This window comes from Podarcis cretensis (genome assembly GCF_951804945.1).
Source record: "Podarcis cretensis genome assembly, chromosome: 15".
Lineage (NCBI taxonomy): Eukaryota > Metazoa > Chordata > Lepidosauria > Squamata > Lacertidae > Podarcis > Podarcis cretensis.
Window position 1 is genome coordinate 7,665,727 of NC_137185.1, and position 26,275 is coordinate 7,692,001.

Genomic DNA, 26,275 nt, shown 5'->3' on the forward strand with positions numbered 1-26,275 from the left:
TCTGTTTTGGTTTACAAATGGACCTCCGGAACGGATTATGGTTTTAAACCAAGGTACCACTGTATTTATGGGACGCAGGTGGCGCTGTGGGTTAAAGCCTCAGCGCCTAGGGCTTGCCGATCGAAAGGTCGGCGGTTCGAATCCCTGCGGTGGGGTGCGCTCCCGCTGCTCGGTCCCAGCGCCTGCCAACCTAGCAGTTCGAAAGCACCTCCGGGTGCAAGTAGATAAATAGGGACCGCTTACCGGCGGGAAGGTAAACGGCGTTTCCGTGTGCGGCTCTGGCTCGCCAGAGCAGCGATGTCACGCTGGCCACGTGACCCGGAAGTGTCTCCGGACAGCGCTGGCCCCTGGCCTCTTAAGTGAGATGGGCGCACAACCCCAGAGTCTGTCAAGACTGGCCCGTACGGGCAGGGGTACCTTTACCTTTACCTTACCACTGTATTTGGGCATCGAGGGTGCCATCTAGGCTTCAGTACCAGCCTGCCTGGACACTCTGTCAGCTGACTCTTGAGGGCCAATCCCAGGCCACCAGCCCCTATAAAGCCCTGGCCTCAGAGGATGCTCTTCAGCAGGGGTCAGCAAACTTTTTCAGCAGGGGGCCGGTCCACTGTTCCTCAGACCTTGTGGGGGGCCGGACTATATTTTTTTGGAGGGGGGAAATGAGCGAATTCCTATGCCCCGCAAATAATCCAGAGATGTATTTTAAATAAAAGGACACATTCTACTCATGTAAAAACACCAGGCAGGCCTCACAAATATTTTTTGCTCCATGAGGTGGCCCCTTTGCATCACAAGGACTGAGGCCTAGTCCCAGTTACCACAAGCAGACCAAGGATAGGGACACAGCACTGGTTTCCAACTCTGGGGAACCGGTTTTCCTGGCACATATTGAACGCTGACAGTCTGCAAACATTAATATTTGAGGAGGTGGTGAATAACTGAGGGGCGATGAGAAACCAACACCGTTTGTGACGTCTTCTTGTGCAGAAATAGCTTTAATGTGCAGAAATTGGAAGCACTTTTGTGTTTTTCTGGTCAGCGTTTAACGATCCCTCGTCCCAACACCTGGCAATGGGTTTGCTCATTTTATGGGTGCATTTATTGCTTGATGTTAAGCCCATTTTTGTCCCATTGTATGTCAGAGGGTTATGCGGGATCTTGAGAAAAGACCCAGAAATCTAAAGGTCCTCATGTGAAGCATTGCCTTGCTTCATTGCTTGATAGGAAGCTGCACAATCCATATCTGGAAATGTTCCATGTTTAGATGCGTGTGCAATCATATTGTTACTGCCGTTAACTTATTTGCACAGTGCTTCCAGCACACATCAGGACAGGCCGTAGCTTCAGCGGCAGAACACATGCCAAATGTTCAGGTCCCCAATCCTTGGAACCTCCACTTTTTAAAAAGGATATTCTCTGTTTCAGTGCTGCTGTGTCTGAAGAATGGGCCTTCACACTCCAGCTTGAGCGGAAAGCAGTCAACAAGCAGGAAGCGGGCATCGTTCCAAGTAGATTCCTAAGGGGTGCCAGCCAGCCAGTGCTAATTGAAGGTAATTGCCTCATCAATATTTATAATCCCTATTCTTTCCCCTCCCCCAAACGATGATCTGGTTATGCCAACAAATCAGCGTGGGCCTGAGGGGCCCCTAGTGTCGTCGTCACTCGCTAATGTTTCTTTAAAATGCCAAGGACTTGGTGCTTTACGTAGGAAATTAATGAAAAACCCACAGTGCCCCAATCTGCAGGCTTATGATTTACGTGTTGGGAGAGGAAATGGGGATTTCTGGCTACCTCTCAGTTGTGGTGTGATCTGCCACCAGGATTCTAGGGTCACATCTGCACCACACATCTAAAGCAGGATCATACCGCTTTAGACAGGGCTTCCACCAAAGAATCCTGGAAACTGTAATAGTAAATTATTATTATCATTATCATTATCATTTGTACCCTGCCCATCTGACTGGGTTTCCCCATCAACTCTGGGCTACTTTATTGTTATTATCATTATTATTAGTAGTATTTATTGCATTTATATACTGCTCTATACCTACAGGTCTCAGGGCAGTTCCAAGGATAAAATTAGAATATAAAACCACAAAATACATAATCAAAATAAAAACAACAGCAACCAGAGTGGTTAGGACAGGCATAGGCAAACTCGGTCCTCCAGATGTTTTGGGACTACAACTCCCATCATCCCTAGCTAACAGGACCAGTTTTCAGGGATGCTGGGAATTGTAGTCCCAAAACATCTGAAGGGCCAAGTTTGCCTGTGCCTGGGTTAGGAGAACCCCTATAAGAAAACACAATGGTGTTTTTTCCTTGAAAAAACGTTTAGGGGTACTCCCATTTTGACTCAAGAAAATCACCATTTTATAGTTAAAATACAGTATATGGACAAAAGTACAAAGATTCACAAAATGTTTAGGGGTATACGTACCCCTGCGTTTCCCCCCGTCCCAGAGGGGGGGAAAAAGCACGGAGAAGGCATCCTGGTTTAACCTAGTCCTAGCCAAGTTAACTGGCTGCATCTTTGCCTGGTGTTTTGGATACCCCTCTCTCTGTGATTTCTCCTTCCAGCAAGGATGAATTGGTCCACCAATGGAACAAGATTGCTGGTGGGGCAACCTGCCACATAGGTGAAGTTGGACAGGATGCTCCAGCATTTGCTGGGCTCTAGCAGCTGTTGCACAGGGTGAGAAAGAAGACGCTTGTACCTGTCAAGCAGCAACAGTTGGAGATCGTGGAGGTTTGCCACGGAGCAGCAATTACGATACAGCCTGGCTTCCTATAATATCTCAACATGGGTGCATTTGTCAACAAGAGAAGATCAATAGGAGGTTGTCAGATTTCCTACGCCTAGAGAAACGGGATCTTTAAATTCACTCTTCTTCTTTTGTTTGTTTTCTTTCTCTTTGACAAGTTTTAAAGCTGTGTGCTCTCGGCCTTGATGATCAGTGTGGCGGTGGGGGGAGGGACGATGGGAAATTTGGAGCTTATTAGAAAATGGGGCTTGACTCTATAAAACCAGCTTAGTTTGACCAGTCGGCTCTGCTGGGGAACATGGACAGTCTGCTGAATGAGGAAAGGAGGAAAAAGGAACCTTTTAGAACTGCCTTCTTCTATAGATCCTTGCCTTTTCTCTTAAGAGCTGCATGCTACCCAAAAATGGGACTATAACTTCTGTAATAGCTTTATATGTTGGCTGTCTCTCCAGGAAATAAACCAAACCCAGATGCATGGGATAAACCCTTTTTCTTTTAAAAACACCCCCACTATGAGCCATTTCTATTTGCAAGACAGTAGGAGGATTGTTTGTTCCATAGGCTTCTTTTGAAGACCTGATTCACTCTTGGCAATGCCAACTAAGCCCCCCAAACCTATCTATTGTCATGAAATATGAGCCAGGGTTCAATTGTAGCATTAAAAGAGTTGCTGTGACTTGGAATGTGTGATGTAATAATGTGTGGAGTTCCTTTCCGTTGTTCCGGCGAAATCAAAACTGCCCTCCATGTATCTGAGGTTTTTATTTGGGAGAGGGGCTTTCAGGAGAGGGGGGGGCGGGGACTTCAACATGGATGTGAGCCCCATCACTTATCTTTACAAATTAGCTGCACATTTTCTGTCAAAAGCGAAGAGAGGCTAGCTTCATGTCGTCAGGGATGGGCAGCCTGAGTTTCAGGGCCAGATGTGACCATCCAGTATTCTCTATCTGGCCCTTAGGCCTTCTTCCAGGCCACACCCCGTCCCTAACCACACCCCTCACTGGGCCTAGTATAATACATTTTTTAATGTACAGTGCAGATGGGGGCCTTAGCCATGTCTACTCGTTTTGGTGGGTGAGTAGCTCTAATTGGATACCACCCTTTGGTTATTAAATCTTTGCCACCATGTGGAAGGTGCCATTTTGGATTCTTTGCCTCAGGCTCCACCCCATTTCTGGCTCCTCCCCCAGCACTTTCTTTCACCTTATTGCCTTATTAAGGGCAGAAGGACCCAGCTTTACTCGTGGCAATAGAAAATGAGTATTCATGTGCACTCGTGTATTATTATTATTACGCTGGTGTGGTTTTTTAATGTGGTTTTCCATATTGTGTGCTTACTGTTTAATTCTGCAGTTATTTTTGCAAGCAGGGCATTATTATTATTATTATTATTATTATTATTATTATTTTGTTAAGCCAACAATGTAAGACCTAAATGACTTGCCTTCTGCTTCCCAAGCATTAGGCTGGTGGGTCTGAATTAAGCAGGTTGTGTCTCTCTGCATAATGAATAGCTTTAAATCTTTCCCCTTAGACCTTAATGGACAGAGCCCTGTCCTGCTTAAATAATTTACAGTGCCCATAAATGAGAGGGTTTTCTCTCCCCCCCCCCAACTCTTTTCAAACTGCACACATTCTGTTTCCATAGAAACACATGCAGTCTTTCTGTTTTTGCCTCGCCTTCGGCAAATCAATAGTGGTTTATTTCTCTTTTCCTACACACACACACACACACACACACACACCCCTCCTGCCTTTTAAGGCCTTCTGTGGAGGCCTTGGGAAGGAGAAAGAGATGTCAAAGGCACGGTTCCCTTTTGCACTCTGTGGGATAACTTTGTGGTGTAGAGCCTGGGGGGTTCTGAGCAGCAATTGACCCACCGGTGTGATTAAGAAGTGGCGGTTTTAATTGCACATTATACTGCAACCCACCTCCCCTCCCCGTGAACTGCTGCTGGCTGAGGACAACCCAAAGCTCTTGGATCCTCGAAGGACCCCCGCCATGAGGAACAGGCCCGTTGATAGTCAGGCCCCCTCCAATGTACAGGGGCGGCACTATATAAATAGCTAAACGCATTGCCTTTATGATTTGTGAGAAATTCCAGTCAGAGCTACAGGGTCCTGTTTCCTTTTGTACAAGAGAGCTCTGATGATTTATTGTATCCTCGGGGAACATAGGAAGCTGCCTTATTCCTAGTCAGACCATTGCTCCATCTGGCTCCGTATTGTCATCAGAGCAGCCCTCCAGGGTTTCAGACAGGAGTCTTTCGCAGCTGGGGAATTGAACCGAGGACCTTTTGCATGCAAAGCTTGTGCTGTGCCACTTATTGGAAGGCTGTGCAAAACAGGCAGGAAAATGGTTGTTTCTGCGCTGTTGGATTCTCAGAGAGCAATAATGCCCCTCCCTCTTCCCCTGCGCTTCATGGCTTAGGCTGCTTCTGGCTCAGCTAAACTCCCAGCTCCGTTTCCAGATATATGTGTTTGTAGATGTACCGCAGGTGAAAACGCTCTGATGGGTGTCTCATTCCAAAGGCCAGGGGGAGAGATTCCAAGGCCATCAAGGTATGAGGAGATACTTCCATTAGGTAGCTGCCTACCTGTTAGGTTTAGCAGGCAAAACTATAGCAAAGGCTCATTTTGATGAGTAAGAAGGTACCCATACTTAGAACAACATGAAAGCCAGTTCCTCACATTCCAACCCTTCCCATCTCGCAGCTTTGTTCCCCACCTCACCCATCCCTGGACGACTGCAGTTTTGAACCTATTTTGTAGGTTCTTGCATTAAAATAATCACACAGGATGGTGTTTTGTTTGCTTTTTAAAATCCCACAGTCATTGCCCTGTGAATAAGGTGCAGACATTTAGTCAATCAGGATGCTTTTAATTAATCAATTGGATGGATTGGCTAAATGTTTGCCTCCTTTAAATTGTATGTGTATTACTGCCAGTGGGTTTTTTCTGTTGCTACACTTCAGTATGGAGTTCTGGCACCTTTAAAAAAAATCCTTCTTATTATTTATTGAACTTACCTGCCACTTTGTTTACTAATCTTAATTCAAAGCAACTTACAAACATACACTAAAACCAAAGTAAAGGTAAAACGGAGTAAAAGCTAAAATGCATTCACATTTATAAAGAGGCAGGACCAAGACATTCTGCTCACTGAAGGAGGAGGTCAACGGCCTGGTGGAAAAGAAATGTTCTTGCCTGGTGTCCAGATACAGGTAATGATGGCGCCAAGTGAGTCTCGCTGGGGAGAACATAAGCAGGGGGCCACTACTGAGCAGGCCTGTTCTTGTGTTGACACCCCCTGTACTCCCTTGGAGGGGAAATGGGAGAGAAGGGCATCTGGTGACTAATGGGGGTCCGGGTTGGTTCATGCGGAAAGAGGCGGTCCTTGTGGTATTGGGTCTGGAGCTGCTTAAGGCTTTGTAGGTCAAAACTTGAACTGAGCCCAGAAAACTAAGTGGAAACTAATGCGGTCATGCCTGAATTGGTGTTATGTGCTCAGACCATCTTCTCTTGGTCAGCAGTTTGACTGCAGTTGCCAAACTGTCTTCAAAGGCAGACCTACATATAATGCATTACAGTGATCTAACCTAGAGGTTAGAAGGGTGTAGACAACAGAAGCAGGGTTGATGAACCCCTGATGCTCCAAATCGTTACTTCCCTTCCCACTGAATGGGCCAACTTTGGCAAGGGGTAGGCCCACCAACCTGTCAATCATCTGATGTCATAATGATAGTAGATGATTGATACTCGTGGAAGGGGGGCAAATGGCGCACATGAGTAGGCGTTCGACTCTTCACCTGTTGGACAAGGAGTTCAGTCCTTCTTTGTCCAGATTTGGGTGTGTGAGGGAGTTCTGTGCATGGTACCCCCTCATGCACCCAAACTGAGGAGTATTCAGCCCCCCCCCCCCATCAGCTAACTGGTTCGGTGTTGGTGTGTGATAATCCTGTCTTATGCCGGTTTTGTGTTAGTGAAGCAGGCTTTGAGTTACCCGCACCCCGGTTTCTGTGTTACAAAAGCACTGAGTATTGCCTTCACATTCTCGCCGTACTCCCTTCTTGTAAATCTTATTTCATGTTTGAATTCCCTCAGCTATTTCAAGAATGTCATCCTACTGAGGTCAGATTACTTTCCCATGCAATGTATAGAGAGAGCAAGCCTGCGAGGCATAGCACTTTTCAATTAAGTCCCTCTACTTTTCTCAATTAATTTCTTAATTTAGAAGTATAGGAGGCTGGAATTCTAGTATGGAATAGCAACACATCAGTCACAAGATACAAAGGGGGAGGGGAACCCCCCCACACACACACTTCAGATAGTTTTAAAGGCTGTTCTAGAGAGGGTCAATGCCCCCCAACACATTTTTCTGAAAGCCAGATGTGGTTGTTTGGGTCCTCGCCTTCGTAGCATTGAAGTATTGCTTTTTTAAAGACATAAATTTGCATTGTGGCTTGAGAGTTGAGCAAATAAGGTGGCAAGACAGATGCTCATCTAGTGGGGAGCGGGGAAGACGCCCACATTCTCCAGGAACGGAGAGACACAGGTTCAAATCCCTGACTAGTCTTGGACCCTGGACCCCAAGGAGGAGACACTGTTTTCCCTGTGTGGCAGGTAACCCAGAGCAGCCGTAGGAACAGAGAACCCCTTTCCTTCCCACAGTTGCTCCAGCAAAAGTGCTGCCTGGTGACTATCTGTAGGAGGCTAGTAAAACCAGGTCATTTTCTAGATCCCCCGATCCTCTTTGTATGCCCATTCTTTCCATTGCTGTGGTTGGTATCAGTTTGTTCATTTGTTCTCTCAGCTTCTGTAGTAATGCTCACCCCCAACCGCTTGCCCCTCCCTTCTCCTGTCTCTGCTCTCCGGCCAGACTAGGACGCCCAGGGCAAGGTTGGCGGGTGAATTACTTTTTTCAGAACAGAACAAACACGACCCGGTAGGGCTGCCACCACTCCCTATGTCCAGGGGACACCGAACCACAACCCAGGGAGAAGGCTGTGACCCATTTAACCTGGCTGTCCCCCTGTTCCACAAGCTGTATCCACAGACTTGCAGGCAGAAGTTCTACGGTAGAGCGTAACCAAGCGTAAGGCTAGGACTTAGCTATTCCCTCCGGAAAGGCACACAAACTGAAACAGTTTCATTCTAAAAAGGTTTATTTTAAAATAACATAAAAACATGCTAGATTAGCAGGCACTCTTTTGAACGTTACAGACAAGAAAATAAGAACATTGCATAGTATACCTAGCTATACATACTCACAAGCTCTAACACACAATAGGATAGTTGAAACCTTTAGGACTCTGCAAGTTGAAGGCTTTTGAAGATCTCCATTTCAAAAGGCAAAACGACGGCTGATAAGATGGGACATCAGAGCCGGGCCTCTATGCGGATTGCAGAGCAATGGCAGAGAGCGCCATTTCTCAAACAATTCCCTGATCCTTTATTCACAATTCGCATTCTGCGTCGTAACTTTCAAGCCAATCATAAGACTCAAATTATTTTTGAATACACCAATGACCGGCTTGCTGGTCAATCAATTTACTTCTTGACAGCTGGGCCAATTTGGAATCCAAACTTTAAATCAAAGGGTTTCCTCCCTTCCGTGGAAATTAGCCAGAGACACATTCCCAAGCAATCCAAGGACAGATAGCATCACTGAGGGGGGATGTTTGCACCCTCGAACTCAGGTGTTAGATCTTTCATTAAATCAAGGCTTCCTTGGTTCCCATAAAGCTTTCAACTAAGGAGACATCTAGTCTAGAGTTTAAAGATACACACTTCTTTCCCAGGGTCCTTGTGGCTGATGAAACTCCCACAAGGCCTCACTCCTTTTGCTTGACCAAAGAATAATTTTCTAAATAAGACTAACTTTACTACACCCTCCCCTCTAAGATGAAATTATAGGGTGAAGTCCCATAATTTCATCAAAGAAAATTATTTACAGACTGAGGTAGATCATCCGGTCCAGGGGGCTTTAGCAGCTTTTAAGACATACATCACTAGCAGCACCCCCCTAATCCGATTTTTCACAGTTCTTAGGCAATACTCAATAATAACATCTCATGGAACAGATTGGTACATCCTAGACAAAGTATCAGCAACAACGTTACTCTTTCCTGCGATGTGAGTGACTTTAAACTGAAAATCTTGAAGAGCCATACTCCACCTAAGCAATTTCTGGTTGGATGATTTCACCCTTTCCAACCAACACAGTGGAGAGTGGTCAGTTTGAACCTCAAAGGTGTTACCCCACAGATAAGGACGCAGTTTGGTCAGAGCCCAGACCAAAGCAAAACACTCCTTCTCTATGGTTGAATAATTTTGTTCAGAAGTGATCAACTTTTTACTCAAGTAAACCACAGGACGCCAGTTTCCTTTTTCATCTTCTTGGAGCAAAACTGCTCCTAGTCCAGTCTGACTGGCATCAGTCTGCACTATAAACGGACGTCTCTGATCTGGGGCCAGCATGACTTGGGAACTCATAAGGGCATGTTTTAACAAATCAAAGGCCCTTTGGCACTCCTCGGTCCAATTTACTCTAACTGGCAAAGACTTCTTACAAAGGTTGGTGAGCGGAGCAGCTAAAGTTGCAAAATGGTTGACGAAGCGCCTATAATAATTCACCAACCCGATAAAAGACTGCACATCCTTCTTCACGATGGGGCGAGGCCATTCTTGAATGCACTGCACCTTGGCCTCTAAAGTCTTGATGTTTCCTGACCCCACTCTAAATCCTAAGTACACTACTTCCCCTTGGGCAAACTGGCATTTTGATATTTTAACAGTCAGGTTTGCCTCTTGCAACCGGGCCAAAACTCTCTGCACATGCTTAAGGTGTTCTGGCCACGATTCAGAAAAAATTGCTAGATCATCTAAATAAGCACAGCAAAACTCATTCAGGTCATGAATCAAGGAGTTGATTAACCGTTGGAAAGCTGCAGGAGCATTTCGTAATCCAAACGGCAGCACTTTAAACTGGTACAAGCCTACATGAGTGACAAAAGCAGACTTTTCAGAAGCTTCTGGGGACAGCGGGATTTGCCAATACCCTTTTGTCAGATCCATGACAGTGATGAATCTCGCCCGTCCCAATTTCTCAATCAAGGTGTCAATCCTAGGTAAGGGAAACACATCAGGGACAGTAACTAGGTTAATTTTTCGATAGTCTATGCAAAAACGAATAGTTCCGTCTGGTTTTGGAACCAGTACTATGGGAGAAGCCCAAGCACTCTTACTAGGTTCTATAACTCCCAACTCCAACATTTCTTTCAATTCCGTCTCAATGTTCTGTGCATGTGCCTCACCAACTCGGTATGGACGTGAGGAAATGGGGGGAGTGTCCCCCGTGACAAAATGATGTTGAGCCAAGTGAGTCTTACCAGGCTTGGTGCTAAATGTGTTGCTATAAGGTTGCAGTGCTTCATAGAGCTCTTTAGCCTGAGTCTCACTTAAAGTCGGCAGCTGCAATACATCAGAAATACTTCCAGCCTGTTTGTATTCAGTTAAAAGATCCACAGGTGAAGCAGGCACCTCCTCCTGGCTCCGCGAAATGGCTAGCACAGAGATCTTTTGTTCCACAAACTCTTTCAAAGAATTAACATGATACTCGCGAGCAGTGGGGTGCAATTCCTTGCATTTTACAAGGTAACGCACAGGACTCAGCCTCGCTTCCACAACACCAGGACCTTGCCATTTCACATCTAACTTGTGGGGGCGAGACGGTCTTAAAATCCATACCTGATCCCCCACCTCAAACTGTTTGCACACAGCTTTGGCATCATGTACTCTTTTTTGATCTAATCGGGCGTTCTCTAAATTCTCTTTGGCCAGTTGCCAAATGTCTGCCAGAGTTCCTTTTAATTGGGCAAAATACTCACTAACTGAAGGCAGTTTTATCTCTTCCTCAGAACCTTCCCACTCTTTTCGAAGCATTGAGAGAGGGGTATTCAGAAGCCTTCCAAAAATTAACTGATTGGGTGCAAACCCAAGGCTTCTTTGATGGGCATCATTATAAGCAGCCACCACCAAAGGCAAATCTTGGTCCCAACTAGTACCATGGGCCAGGGCATACTTGCGCAGCATCTGAACCAAGGTCTTTTGCACTCTTTCCACCAACCCATTTCCCTGATGCTGGTAAGCAATGGATGTATGGTGGCGAACCTCAGACAAACGCAAGACCTCCTGGGTTACTTTAGCCATAAAATTAGTTCCCAAATCGCTCACCAAAACTTTAGGAATTCCTAGGGAACAGAAGGCAGAAATTAAAGCCTTAACCAGACTATTAGCAGAGGTATTAGTCAAACTTGTGGCATAAACATAACGAGACGCATAATCAATGATCACGCACAGATATTGCTTCCCTGAGCGAGTTTTTGGTAAGGGACCCACTAAATCAATTCCCCACTTTTCCAAAACATTTGCTTCTAAGGGGACACTCTGTAACTCATTGGGCAGGTTATCACGGTCATTCCCCACCTTCTGGCAAATTACACAAGAACGCACATATGCTTTAGTGGTTTGATACACATCAGGCCAGTAGAAGTAACGAGTCAGTCTCTCTAAGGTCTTTTGTAGTCCCATATGACCCGCCAAGCCGTCTTCATGGGCTAAGCTAAGAACAGTAGATCGCTTCTTTTCTGGAACCACTAGTTGTAAAACAAAATCTTTATCTTTCACCTTTTTTGGTACAAATTGTCGATATAAAAGTCCCTTTTTATACACAAATTGGGCCCTCTTCGTTCCTCGGAGAGGAGTTCCAACCGCCTCCCGACAATCCTGCAAGGAGGGGTCAGCCCTTTGCTCAGCAGCAAACTCTCCCAGGTCTCCCAGTTCCACAGAACCATTAAGGTCCTTCTTGGCAACCTCATCCAAGACAGGTAACTCTCCCTCCCCTCCAGGTTTTCCATCCAACCCAGTCTCAAACTCCACCACATCCTTCCCTGCCGGGGAGGGGGTGGGGGGAGTTGCCACAGTTACCGGATTCACATTCAGCTGTTGCTGCAGATAGACTTGAAACCCAAGATCATTCCCAACCAAAACGGGGCTTTTGCAGACTTCTGGGTCATGAACAATTACCAAATGGTCCCCACTATAACCTTTGTATTTAAGGGGAACTATTGCTGTTGGCTGGAAAATTTCCTCCACTCCATAAGGGCTAATCTTTAAAGGTTTAGCCTGCATCTGGCTGGGTAAAACCAGATCTTTCGACACGCTAGTAATATCAGAACCAGTGTCCCGGTACGAGTCCACAACAGTTTTATTGATCTCGATAGGGGCAGAAAACTCCAAATTTGCCCAATTCACATGGGGTGTTTTTACAGAGTTCTTGGTGCATACAGGACCCACGGTCACGGATGTTTCAGGTTTATTCCGAACAGGTGTTGACCCACCCTCCTCCTTCAGAGCCAAACTTTCCACTGCTCCAGGTGTTGTCGATTTCTCCTCCCAATTTTCCTCCTGCCGCTGTATCATACGGACAGCAGGGGTGGAGGTACGAACGGGGGGGTTTTTCCCACTCAACTGGGGACAAACTGCCTTTACGTGCCCCGGTTTTTTGCAAAAGAAACACAGTCCAGAACTCGGGGGCACCTTAGCACGCTCTCCCCCAGCTGCAGCGGAGTCTTTAGCAGGTGTAGGCAATCCTTTACTGGATTCTTTGATGGGGGGGGCGGACCTTCCCGACGATGCTGTAGATTTATACATGTTACTCTGTCCTTTATTGACAAGATGGGTGCGGTTCAGCCAAAAAGATTCAGCAAGGGCGGTGGCTTCTGCCAGCGTCCTGGGCTTTTTATCGGCAACCAAACTAACAATTTCCGGGGGCAGGGAGCGCATCAATTGTTCAATTAACAGCAGCTGCTTGATCCCTTTCAAATCCTCTACCCCCTCGGCTGCAAGCCACAGTTCAAAGTTTTGGGCCATTTTGGCAGAGAAGACTGCAATGTTGTCAGTGAGCCCTCCCCTTTCCACTTTCCGAAAAGCTTTTCGATAGTGTTCAGGATGTAAGCCATGCCGCTGCATGACTAATCTTTTAAAGCTTTCATAGTCATTCATATCATCTGGGGGGAGGTGTCCCATAAGCTCGGACAAGTCACCACAAACTAGGGGACGTAACACCGCCATATACAGTTCTGGCGCAACCCCCATGTCCCGGCAAGTCACCTCAAAAAGATTTAGATAACTAAGGGCATCAGTGGGGGGGTGGTATTTCTGGAACACCTTCCAGTTAAGATTACTTAAAGTCAGTCCTGGAGGGGACCGTTGGTATTGGTCTCCCCCCCTCCTCGGGACAGGTTCATACCTTGGTGTAGGGTTAGGAGGCAATTGCCCCTGGGCGTGTAGCTGTTCCGCCGCCGTTGTTGCGTATCCACGCAGGGGTCTCTGGAAGTACTCTTCCTCCTCCTCCTCTTCTGCCTCGTACCTTCGCACCGGCACACGCACCTCTCGAGCCCTCACCGGCGAGTAGACTCTGCCTGGGCTGATTGGACGCTGTCTCACCCTCCGGCGAACGTCCGGCGCTGGCGGCTCTCGACGGCAGTCTCCTACAGTCATCTCCTGTGGCTGCTGCGACAGGTCTTGAAAGTGAGGCGCCATCCGGCTAGCTCTTGGTCCCATTAAAAGAGACTGGTTCACTCTGGGATACTTATCACGGCAGCGGAATCCACCGTTCACCGGATCTCGCATCCACTCCACATCATGTCCTTCTGAGAAATCCATCTCTTTAGGCTCTTTAGGTTCTGCATGGACAGAATAATTCTTTCTAGAACGCGTGGAGTCCACCACGGCCTCTGCCTCCTCACGAGGGGATAGGGTTTGGTTAATTGGCGTGCCCTTCCCCCTGTCCACAATGCAGGACTCTCGCTGGCCCCTCCGGACCGTGCTTATTTTACTGGCATCCGCCAACTCTTCCTCCGATCCTGAGCCATCCGAAAACCAGGAAGCGGATTTCACTCCAGGGCTCACAGTTCTAGGGGGGTCGGTTTCCACCGGGAGGGAGCTATCTTCTCCCAAATATCCCCATTGATCTACAGTTTGTAATGATTGCTGTTGCGAAGTTAACAAACTGTCCTCCATTCTCCTAACTATCACTATCCAAAAAAAATAAACCACCTGTAACCCACAAAAGATTCGTGCCAAGTTTTAAAAGATCAAAGTGCCTTTCCGTGGGAAGTTCAATCCCACCACGCTGCCAACATGTAGTAATGCTCACCCCCAACCGCTTGCCCCTCCCTTCTCCTGTCTCTGCTCTCCGGCCAGACTAGGACGCCCAGGGCAAGGTTGGCGGGTGAATTACTTTTTTCAGAACAGAACAAACACGACCCGGTAGGGCTGCCACCACTCCCTATGTCCAGGGGACACCGAACCACAACCCAGGGAGAAGGCTGTGACCCATTTAACCTGGCTGTCCCCCTGTTCCACAAGCTGTATCCACAGACTTGCAGGCAGAAGTTCTACGGTAGAGCGTAACCAAGCGTAAGGCTAGGACTTAGCTATTCCCTCCGGAAAGGCACACAAACTGAAACAGTTTCATTCTAAAAAGGTTTATTTTAAAATAACATAAAAACATGCTAGATTAGCAGGCACTCTTTTGAACGTTACAGACAAGAAAATAAGAACATTGCATAGTATACCTAGCTATACATACTCACAAGCTCTAACACACAATAGGATAGTTGAAACCTTTAGGACTCTGCAAGTTGAAGGCTTTTGAAGATCTCCATTTCAAAAGGCAAGACGACGGCTGATAAGATGGGACATCAGAGCCGGGCCTCTATGCGGATTGCAGAGCAATGGCAGAGAGCGCCATTTCTCAAACAATTCCCTGATCCTTTATTCACAATTCGCATTCTGCGTCGTAACTTTCAAGCCAATCATAAGACTCAAATTATTTTTGAATACACCAATGACCGGCTTGCTGGTCAATCAATTTACTTCTTGACAGCTGGGCCAATTTGGAATCCAAACTTTAAATCAAAGGGTTTCCTCCCTTCCGTGGAAATTAGCCAGAGACACATTCCCAAGCAATCCAAGGACAGATAGCATCACTGAGGGGGGATGTTTGCACCCTCGAACTCAGGTGTTAGATCTTTCATTAAATCAAGGCTTCCTTGGTTCCCATAAAGCTTTCAACTAAGGAGACATCTAGTCTAGAGTTTAAAGATACACACTTCTTTCCCAGGGTCCTTGTGGCTGATGAAACTCCCACAAGGCCTCACTCCTTTTGCTTGACCAAAGAATAATTTTCTAAATAAGACTAACTTTACTACAGCTTCTTTCCCCCATTTTGAGGAATACAGACAAACTCTACAATTTGCCATTGGTTCTGCATCCCCTGATGGAGCTTTTACTCTGCTGTGGAGTCTTGGAGGATCAGTTGTTGTTGGAAAAGTATGTGTGTGCCTGGTTGTCCCCAGAGGGCTTGCCCATTTCATTTTCTCCTGATTGCTTTGCGTCCCTGCCCCCCGACAACTAGCTTAGTCTCTGCAGCTTAATATATGGCTGAACGGCATTAGCAAGGGATCACTCAGGTGCTTTTATTTTATCAGAGTTAGAGGCCAGCGCTCTCCTCTTCCTTCCCCATGTTTTGATGGCACGGCAGCAATGCTCTGAACTGGCACCGGATAGCCAGGAGCTGCCATTTTAATTTCCCACAATGCCCTAGAGCGATAGTCCTTCAGTTGCATTGTGGGTAATTTAAATGGTGGCTCTCAGACTCAAGACTGTTTTGAAATGGAGGCAGAGAGGCTAAGCAGATGTTGGTTTGATATGCTGCCACCAGGACCTTGTAAGCAGGGTCTGGCCTCTAATGACACCCTCAGTGTGGTGAGCAAGAATTTGGGCCTCTGCTTGTGACATACATATATGGTTTTGCCCTTCTCTGCTTTAACCTCACTGAAAGTGAGGTCACTCAGAGAGCTTCGTGGGCAGGTCTTCTACCTTAGAATCATAGAATTGTAGAGTTGGAAGGAACTCCAAGGGCCATCTATTCCAACCTCCTGCAACCTTCTGTGGTTTTGTAGGTGAACGCAAAACTACTTCAGCAAGTCATTAAACAGCGTCTTACCCTTTCCGGTCTTCTGTCATTTAGCAGCACTTCTAGGGATGGGGGAGAAATTAGATCCGGTTTGCATTTAAAGGCGAACCTACCTAATTCACAGTCCCCAAAACAGTACCTGAACTGAAACATGGTCATTCTTCAAAATGGGCTCGTGTTTAAATCTTGCAATTCAGTTCTCCAGCTAAGGAATGCGTACAGAATGCGTATATTGGTGAAAATACATGATATTAGGCGAAACTGCTTTGCAAACATGTGCCTATTAGGAGAAATTCGCACTAAGATGCTGGTGGATGAGACCTTTACTTTTTTTAACAAAACAAACAAAAATAAATTGGAAACGTATATGCAGATGTGGAGAACTGAAGACTGGAAAAATAAGAAACGGAGAGACGCTGAAATTGACTGTTCTAAGGAGAGGCTGTTTGACACAACACTGAGCTTGGTAGGCTTAGGAGGTTCGTTTTTGCAGCCTTCTGCTCAGTGTGTGTGTGTGGGATTATGCTCCCAGCCCTGGTAAGGAGGACAGAGGGGAGTTTCCACAACCGGCCTCTGCCACCTCTGCAAACCAAAGACAGGTGTTCGAAGTCTGAGCCGACGTGGTATTAAATGCTTTGGACTCCCACATACGAAGATCAGCTGTCAGGAATCCGCACAACTCACACAGGCCTGCCCAGGTCCACTGCACGATGACGCAAAGGACAGGGAGCCAAATGTATGCCATGGATGTGTGACCCAGTTTTGCCTTTCAGAGGGAACGTCTTGTCAACTTTTTGCTGGTGTGAACTCATAGTGACGCCCTTCCTCAGAATTCAGCTGCTGCTCCAGAGTCTCGAGGGGTTATGTCTGGGAGGGCATGTGTGGCATGCATGCATCTTCTTTTTAGTGTAAAAGGTAAAGGTAAAGGTACCCCTGCCCATACGGGCCAGTCTTGACAGACTCTGGGGTTGTGCGCCCATCTCACTTAAGAGGCCAGGGGCCAGCGCTGTCCGGAGACACTTCCGGGTCACGTGGCCAGCGTGACATCGCTGCTCTGGCGAGCCAGAGCCGCACACGGAAACGCCGTTTACCTTCCCGCTGGTAAGCGGTCCCTATTTATCTACTTGCACCCGGAGGTGCTTTCGAACTGCTAGGTTGGCAGGCACTGGGACTGAGCAGCGGGAGCGCACCCCGCCACAGGGATTCGAACCGCCGACCTTTCGATCGGCAAGTCCTAGGCGCTGAGGCTTTAACCCACAGTGCCACCTGCGTCCCTCTTTTTAGTGTACCCGCTGGCAAATACATCCATGCTGAGACTTAAGGCCATATCCGCACTCTCATACCTCTTTAAACTGTCATGGCTTTCCCCAAAGCATCCTGGGGGACTGTAGCATCCTGGGGGACAGGTGCTGAGAGTTGTGTGGAGACCCATGTTCCCCTCACAGAGCTACAATTCCCAGAGTTCCCTGCAAAGAGGGATGAATTCATTGTCATCATTTTTAATTTCTATCTTACAATACTCGAGGCGGTTTACAAGCTGAAGAAACAAAAAATGTACATCTTATAACAATCTAATGCAATACAAAAATGTGATAATAAAACATAACTTTAAAATAGGCAACCTCCTTCAAAAAAGTATCATTCAACAATCATTAGAATAGTATAAAATAATATCAACATATAAAAGTTAAACAGAAATCCACTCAACAGTTACAATAATGTCTAAGCTATAATCAATAAAACAACGGCAAGCCACAGTACATAAAACAATACAATACACATTGAGAAGCAGAGAGTGGGGCAAGGCAGGTGGAAGAGGCCTTGCCTGGTGGAGTCTCTCCCCTCACAGAATTGTTAAACTACTGTGGGGGATTATAGCTCTGGGATCTAAGTGTCTAGGAAGCTGCCTTATCAGCAGGCCAGATCAGTGACCCATCTAGCCCAATATTTGCTATAGTGACTAGCAGCTAATCTCTAGACTTTCAAGACAAGTTTACCTCATTCATTCAGGGACTTTCCGCATGCAAACCCAGATGCTGCACAATCCTTTTCCTGTCTCAGCCGGCTGGTGGCCCTCTCGATGCCAGCAAATTGGTGCTGTAGAGTTCACTCTCGCAAGTGGTAGTTACGGCCACCAACTTGGATGGCTTTAAAAGAGGACCTGGACAAATTCACGGAGGATGAATCTGTCAAGTGGCTACCAGCCCAATGGTCATGTTCGGCCTTCATGGTCAGGGGCAGTAATGTGTTCAAGCTCTTCTTGAGGATTTCCCACAGGCATTTGGTTGGCGGCTGTGAGGATGCTGGACTAGATGAGCCATTATTCATTATTTATTATATTTCTATACCGCCCTTCATCCGAGGATCTTGACAGGGTGGTTTACAATATGAAAACACAAAAATGCACACCATGGTAACAAACAGAAACAATAACCCCCCACAGTATTTTACTGTTCTTGTGTCATGTTCAATTCATTTAAAACATCAACAGCTTCTGTTTTTCTACTTCTACTGGTCAACTGTTCTCCAGATGCAACTGCTGGTTTCATTTCGCTTTTTTAATATTTAGCAGTCATTTATGCCTTCCTTTGTAAGCAATTTTTAAAAAGTGCTTCCTTAATGTTGTTTCATTAATTCCCTTCTTGAATTGGAGGGCTGGAAAGCTAATCAGTTCATGTGGAGCGGGATTGGTTTACAAATCATTAGCAGAGGATTTTGTGCCAAATACCAGAAGCTAGGAGGAGAACCCCACAGCAGAAAATTTAAGTTGATGAACATGGTCTCTTAGCCAGATTTTTAATCTAAATGGTTGAAATGTCCGTCCCCCCCGCCCCCACTAAAGCACTCTCAGTGATTTTTGTTTGCTTGCGTAGAATAATGGCTTCCAACCTGAGAGCAGCAAGGCTTCCATGCCACTGCATAATGAAGCGCCGTAATGATCAGGTGACGTGGCCATGGATAGCAATTGGTGGAGGGGAGGAGCCAAATGGCAGTCAGTCCTAGCTGAGCCAATGGAGGGTCCCTCCCTGTCTCACCTCTTCCTCATTGACTGCCATGTGGCCACCCAACCTCTGCTTAAAAACCTCCAATGAAGGAGAGTCCGCCACTTCCCATAGGAGTCTGTTCCACTGTCAATCAGCTCTTATTGTCATAAAGTTCCTATATTGTTAGAATCTCCTTTCTTGTAACTTGACTCCATTGGTTCAGGTCCTGCCCTCCAGAGCAGTTGAAAACAAGCTTGCTCCATCTTCCATGTGACAGCCCTTTAGATATTTGAAAATGGCTATGAGATCTCCTCTCAGTCTCCTCTTTACCAGGCCAAACATACCCAACTCCCTCAACCATTCCTCATAAGGCTTGGTTTCAAAAACCCTTTATCATCTAGGTTGCCCTCGTCTGCAAATGTTCCAGATTGCCAACATCCTTCTTAAATTGTGGTGCCCAGAACTGAACACAGTACTCTAGGTGTGGTCTGACTAAGGCACAATAGAATAGTACTATTACTTCCCTTGATCTGGACACTTAACTTCTGTTGATGCAGCCTAGAATAGTACTCATTAACTGTGTTTGCTTCTGCATCAAACCTGCCTCCTCGCTTTGTCCTGGGGCAGGCGCTCAGCAGCATAAAAAACGAGGTCGCTGCTGGCGAGCACATTTCTGGTTTCGTGTGCAAGGGTTCTTGAGAATTTCCAACATTTCTTTGCACTGGAATGGGTGGAATAGCTTTGAATGGAGCGCGTGGGAGGCTTTATTGGCCCGATGAAAACCTGCACACATGCCAAAAGCTGTGAATGAACAGTTAACATGCCTGTGCGGGGGGAGAAGCATGTGTTCAAGGGCCTTCTATGAGGCATTCGTGGACAAATTGCAGAAGGGCGCAATATGGTTTTGATCCATTTTGAAAAATGGCAGCGGGTGCGTGCCAGGTTTTTTCTAGGGCCGTCTGCGTAATGGTGAGGGTGATTATTATCCAGGCGCTGTTCTGTATTATCCAAGTGGGGGGGATGGAATGACATAGAAACCGTGAACACCTAGCTGTTTCCAGCAACAGGGGTGGGGGGCAGGGGGCTTATATTGAAATAATGCCAGGCGATCAACCAGGTTGCTGCATTTCAGGGTATGAAAGAGAATAATTCCCCATCTTGCTGGGAGCCGACAGCTGTGCTACAGCTGTAATCCTGCTCTGATTGACCTCCGTGCTTAGAGACTGCCTACCTCGGAGTGCCAGATGCTGAGGGCAAGCAGCAGAGAATGCCCCATTTCCCTGGAAGCTGCTGGGTGCAGAGAAAAACGTTGGACTGGATGGGACCTTTTGGCCTAGTCCAGCAGGGTTGTCTTCTTATAAGCCCCCGGAGAGGGTGCCTAGAACAGGAGTGGGGATCCTCAAGCCCTGGGGGGCTGAATGTGGCCCTCCAGGCATTTCTGTCTGGCCCTCAGAACTCTCCCTGGGCCAGGCAGCTCTGCCTGGAGATTTAGTGGATTGAACCTTGGACCTTCTGAATGTGATGCAGATACCCCAGTTGGTTAGAGCATGGTGCTAATAATGCCAAGGTTGCAGGTTCAATTCCCATTTGGGACAGCTGCATATTCCTGCATTGCGGGGGGTTGGGCTAGATGATCCTCAGGATCCCTTCGAACTCTACAGTTCTATCCTTCCTTCCTTCCTTCCTTCTTGTAGCTGAGCCCACTCTTTTGAGCTAAGACACTTTTCTGATAAGTAAACTGGGAAGTCTTATCGCCTTTGCTGGAATGCCTCTTTCTGGAGGCGTGCTAAATTCATGTCCAGCGGTGAACAATACAAAGCAAAAGTTGTTTGTGCAAGTGAGCACTCGGAACAGGATGCAAAAGAGACACGGGTGAACCAGTTTTGTTCCTCTGCGAGCTTGTAATAACCCGCTCCGCGGCACCTTGGAGATGTTCACTTAATTGAATTCAGTCTGCCGTCAGCTTAACGTCCCTTTGCTTGGTTGTTAATGAGGCTGGTACTAAGGCTCCTTGGCTCCTTCCCCAGCTTGCAGCAGGAAAGCTCCAAAGACTTGCATGGAAATGTTCAATTTGCTTGGGCTATTCCTTGAAATCCATTCAAAAGCCAAAGCATCTGCAAGGCAGATGAGCATTGGGCCTGCAGAGAAGTAGCCACCTTGAAACGTAACAGAAGTGGTTCGGGTTTTTTTTGGGGGGGGAGGGTTTAAGGACCTCTCCAGATGTCTTTTATTGTGCATTCATGATTATTTGTGATCACAATGGTTTGGGGGCAGGTATATGCAATCCCACTTTGTTCCTGCAAAAGCTTTGAAGCAGTCATGCTGCCTTTATTTCCAATTGGTGCCTTTTGCATAACTTCCTGCTGAAGCGCTGTAACTTTATATGAACAACAAGAAGAAGAGTTTGGATTTGATATCCCGCTTTATTACCCGAAGGATTCTCAAAGCAGCTTACATTCTCCTTTCCCTTCCTCCCCCACAAAAAAACACTCTGTGAGGTGAGTGGGGCTGAGAGACTTCAGAGAAGTATGACTAGTCCAAGGTCACCCAGCAGCTGCGTGTGGAGGAGCAGAGACGTGAACCTGGTTCCCCAAGATTACGAAACTACCGCTCTTAACCACTACACCACACTGGCTCTCACCACAGATGTTATGCTTTCATGGTGCTATAGTGAAGGAGTGACCCTCCCATGGCAAAAATGTGGTAACATCAGGGAATCATCACAGAACAACTAATAAAGTTGAATGATGTGTGGATGGTCCAGTATATTGGTGGTCCAGTATATTGGTGGTCCACCACCAATGCACTGTTACTGCATCAATGACGTGATGCAGAATACTCATGGCAAGAAAACAATAACCCTTTAGCCTGGAGGTATTTGGCCCAGTGTGTTTTTAAAAGCCACATCACTGTGGGACAGCCTCCCATGCTCAACCGAACTTTCTCACCAGAGTGTCTTTCTATGAAGGTTGGTGACCAAGCCGCTTGGTTGAGAACAAACTCGCATATGAAGCAGGTGAAAAGCCACACCCACCCAAGGCCTAGTCTCTGCAGCTCCTACGCTCTGTGTAAAAACTGGACTGGAACTGTTCCAAGCTCTGCTAATCTGGAACACATAAAACCTGGTCTGGATACCCTTAACATTGCAACCACCACCACTACCTCCCAGAATAAGGGCCACACCAGGAGCGTTTGTTTGAGGAGGATCTCAGGTATACTCATGCAATGCCAGTGGCATCGAATTTGCCCTCCACCCCCCCCCAGAGGATTCTGGGTTGTTTTAGAGGGTCCCCGCTGGAACTGCCTGTGGTTTCTTTATTTTCTGGTTAGTGGAGCAGGGAGCTGGTGCTTAATCTACGAGGCTCCCTGCTCAAGACCCACTGAGCAGAAGGTCCCTGTGGATTATGCCCCATGGGTCAGACCTCTCTGTGGATCCTTTGACAACCTTTGACAAATCGTTTTCTAGTTACTGCCAACATGTGATAAAAGGAAGCTCTCTAATATTTCCTGAGTACGGCAGGTATGAAGAAATTGCGATGGCATATTTACAAGATGTAATAATTGTGCTTGGAACAACTTTGCTCTTAATATTAATCGCCAGTCTGCAAACTGTCACTGCCCTGCAACACCCCCACCTAGGTTTCCCACAAGTTGAAATAGCAACATGCACCCTGAATTCCCACTGAAAGTTGTTGGAGAAGGTTTGTCTACATGCCAACCTTGTTTTGCTGGTTGGGGTCTTTTTTTTTTGCCGCTTTACTTTCCCTGCGAAACATTCCCCCACAACCGTTCAGCAAACTAAGGAATGACATAGCACTAACACAAGCATTTTCTTACAGGTTGCTATGGTTCCCCCACTCTCGGTCTGAACAGGCAATGAAAGAATCTCCCTCTCTTGGTAACAAGTAGCTTTCCTGGAATTGCTGGAGAATGAAATGGCGGTGCGGCCCCTGTGAATTATCCCGGTAAGTCTTCTATGTATTCCAAAACAGTTTAGCTGAAAACACAAGGTTCCCCCCCCCCCCTAATAAATTCATTTTATAAGAAGAGTTCTGCGGTGACAGGCCATAATCCAAACCATAATTTAATGGAAAAATCTGCTGGATTATACAGTCTTCAGTAAGCACCAGAAGTTCTGGCCTCAGTTGCATGACATCGGACCCACAATAGCCCCTGGTGGCTATGAGCCGAGGGGGGAAGAGTATAGGCAACTGGTGTTGAGCAGCACAGTTAGGGGCTGGCAGTCCTCTGCCCCCAACAGCAGCCTCCAGGGTAGGGCAAAAAGGACCAGTTAGGGAAGCCTCCCTTTTCTGGAATCAAAGAAGAGCCCTGCTAGATGAGACCAGAGGTCTCTCTAGGCCAGTGTCTATCAATTTGCAAGGTTTTTCTTTTTCATGACAGTTCATCAGCATTTCAATGCAGTTGCCGTCCGTACATTCTACCCGGCCCTCAGAACTCTCCCCGGCCCTCACCACTCACTGGCCCTGCTTCACACCCCTGTAGTTCCCTGCCTGTAGAACAGTGCTTTCCAAACTTGGGTCTCTAGCTGTTGTTGGACTACAACTCCCATCATCCCTGACCACAAGTTCCTGCAAGCTAGGGATGATGGGAATTGTAGTCCAACAATAGCTGGGGACCCAGGTTTTGCAGGGAGTCCCATAGTGGGCGGAATTGGAGCAGACGACAGGCAAAGCTGACTCATTCTCCTTTTGTCCCCATCCTTTTCCCCATTGCCTAGTTCTACAAGGGCAACACAGACTACTGTATAAGGAGGAGGCAGTTGGAAGGCAGGGCCACCTCCTGGACTGGATGTAAGAAGTCGGGCGGGCAGGTGGAGGCTGAGTTCAGACTGAGGTTAGTGGGGCAGCGCCCCACTCGTCCTACCAGACCAGCCTCCCGTGTTTCCAAGAATAATTCAGAGCGTTAAAAGGCTGCAGTTTTATCGCTGACATGAATTGGTTAGTACAAGAACAGAACATCTGTGCATAATATGTGTGCGTGATAAGAGAATTGTTAACGCATGGGTAAATTTTGCAGCTTATTGCTTTGCCTAATGGTGTTAAGTCGGCCTGCACGCTGTCTCGCTAAGAGGTTCTAATGACATTTCTTTTTCCTTTGCGTACACACACACTATTAATATGGTTCTATTATCTCGTTGGCTTTTGAAATCTTCTGCCTGCCACGTAATGGAAATGAGATAATGTGATGGAACGCTCCTCCCCCCCCCCAAAAAAACCCTGCCCAATTCATTCCTGATGTAATTTCATCCATCAGTGGAGTCTGTACCAGAAATAAATGGTATTTTCTTTCTGTGTTTTCAAAGGGGGGAAAGGCAATACTAATAATTGAATTGGTGGTACTTTCTGCTCTTGTGGATTTGAGGTATTTAACAGCAAAGCATAATACTATGGGTTGCATCTAGTGTTAAGTCATGCTCAGAGTTAGACCAGTTGAAAATAATGGGCATATTTAATACATGTCCATTGGGCAGTATCCAGCAAACGTGTCCTTTCAGCTCAAGGATTTCTACTTTTGCTGCCTTTTCTTCCCCATTCATGCCCCGTGCCCTTAGTGCTGCGTTGAGTAAAACCCACCAACTTCAGTGGGTCAGCTCGGAATAGAACTTGCTTGATTGAATACAACCCTATGAGGCACATTTCTGCAACATGTCTTGACGTATTGTTTTCCTATAAATTTTGTTTGCTTTATATATTTTCTTTTTAACACTGAAATCAACACAACCAACGTAGCAAAAAGAGAGTTGTTTAATTTTCCTGCTATGCAATTGTGGACACATTTATTAAGTTATTTTAAATTAGACGCTTGCTCTAGTATCTTCTTCCTTTTTGATGCTGCAAAAATCCACTTCATCTTGTTTTTTAAACACATTTATATCCAGGCTTGCCAGCCTCTAATTTCAAAAGCAAGAGCCGCAGCTTATTAATAGCACATCTGCCTTGCATGCAGAAGATCCCAGATTCAATCCCCAGCATCTTCAGGGAGGGCTGGGGGAGACTCCCTGTTTGAAACCCTGGAGAACTGCTGCCAGTCAGTGTCGACAATACTGAGCTAGATACCAACAGGTCTGACTCAGTATGATCCTAAAAGTAATGACACACTTGGAGGAGGCGAGATGCATAGCCAACACGAAACCTCCCTCTCTCATTATACCAGAACTCAGGGACATCCAATGAAGTAGAAAGTTTGTTCAGATGTTTGAATAAATTTTATTTGAGGATTTCCATCCCAAACTCAGCTCAAATTCTGCCAATTCCCAGTTGTCTCAGGAGTTGTGTGGGCAGGTGAACTGTTTAAAACCAGCTATCTCTGGTTACATTTCTCGCACAAAATAAAAAAATCTTTTTATTTTTCAGTCAAACATGTTTCTGAGGCTTCGGACACCGTACTGAAGGGCCTTCTCTTGGACTTCCTCCTGTGGTAGATTCACCTTGGTCCGAAATTCTCCAGGCGTATTCAGCAGCGTTGCATTTTGGCATCGCCAATGTCCCGCCATTTTGTTGTGGATTACTGGCTAGCGGTGCTGGAAGATGTTGACGTAGCTTCTTGACGACAAATCTGGAAGGCAGACTGCGTGCCTCCTCACCTTTTCTTCCTCCTGGCCCGGGGATTTATACGTTTATTCTCTTTCCTTCCTTTCTACCTCAAAAGCTGGTTTGAAGAAAAAAAAGTCTAAACATTTTCCAAAAGCAGTTATCAAAAATGACAAGTCTGTTCCGGCGGAGCAGCAGCAATGGCAGCTCAAGGAACGGCTCCTCTGCCCAGGAACTCAACAACAGCCGCCCCGCAAGGCAAGTCCGGCGGCTGGAATTCAACCAGGCCATGGAAGATTTCAAGACTATGTTCCCCAACATGGATTATGACATCATTGAATGTGTCTTGAGGGCGAACAATGGCGCCGTGGATGCTACCATTGACCAGCTGTTGCAGATGAACTTAGACGGCAGCGGGTATGACGACAGCTCGGATTCAGATGACAGTATTCCTCCTGAGGTAAACCTCACTGTGTTGTGGAGGCCGTCCGCAAAATGCCCTCTGGTGGACCCCTCCTTATGCTTGCGTGCCATGCATACCCAACATGGCAGTGCTTCTTCGATTGCTGCTGGGTGTCCTCTGTTTTTACTGCTGTGGGGCATTGTGGGAAGTGAAAATGGTGGCTGCCCAGCCCAGCAGTGAATACTGGGGGGAATGGGGAAATCCAATGAAAGGTGCCAAGGCACTGGTGCCAGCAATGATGCTTTATGGTGAAACCAGGCCTGGGTGTTTCCTAGCTGATGTTCCAGGGGTCGGCTGTTTTTCTTGTGTGGAGAAAATAAAACTAGAGGATTTGGGGGAGCAGGGAACTATGGAGTCAACAAACTGGACTGTGATTGCTGAGGTGGTGGTTGTATTTTATACTACACTTTGTCATGCTGCTTTGTTTCTAATCGGTGAATATCCTGTAATTTGCTGCGGAAAGACTG

General features: G+C 46.7%; 1 protein-coding gene across 6 annotated transcripts in view; it reads left to right on the top strand.

Moving 5' to 3' along the window:
• CUEDC1 (CUE domain containing 1) overlaps window positions 1-26,275 on the top strand; it is a 65,421-nt gene that overhangs the window by 22,454 nt on the left and 16,692 nt on the right. For 3 of the 6 annotated variants that reach the window (XM_079955787.1, XM_079955785.1, XM_079955790.1), the window contains exons 2-5: window positions 1,426-1,550; window positions 22,634-22,759; window positions 23,533-23,752; window positions 25,169-25,805. In XM_079955787.1, the coding sequence (XP_079811913.1) occupies window positions 25,515-25,805 (291 nt within the window). In that variant the 5' untranslated portion in view covers window positions 1,426-1,550; window positions 22,634-22,759; window positions 23,533-23,752; window positions 25,169-25,514. The remainder of the gene's footprint in view (window positions 1-1,425; window positions 1,551-22,633; window positions 22,760-23,532; window positions 23,753-25,168; window positions 25,806-26,275) is intronic. The other 3 variants (XM_079955786.1, XM_079955788.1, XM_079955789.1) reach the window with 3 other exon arrangements.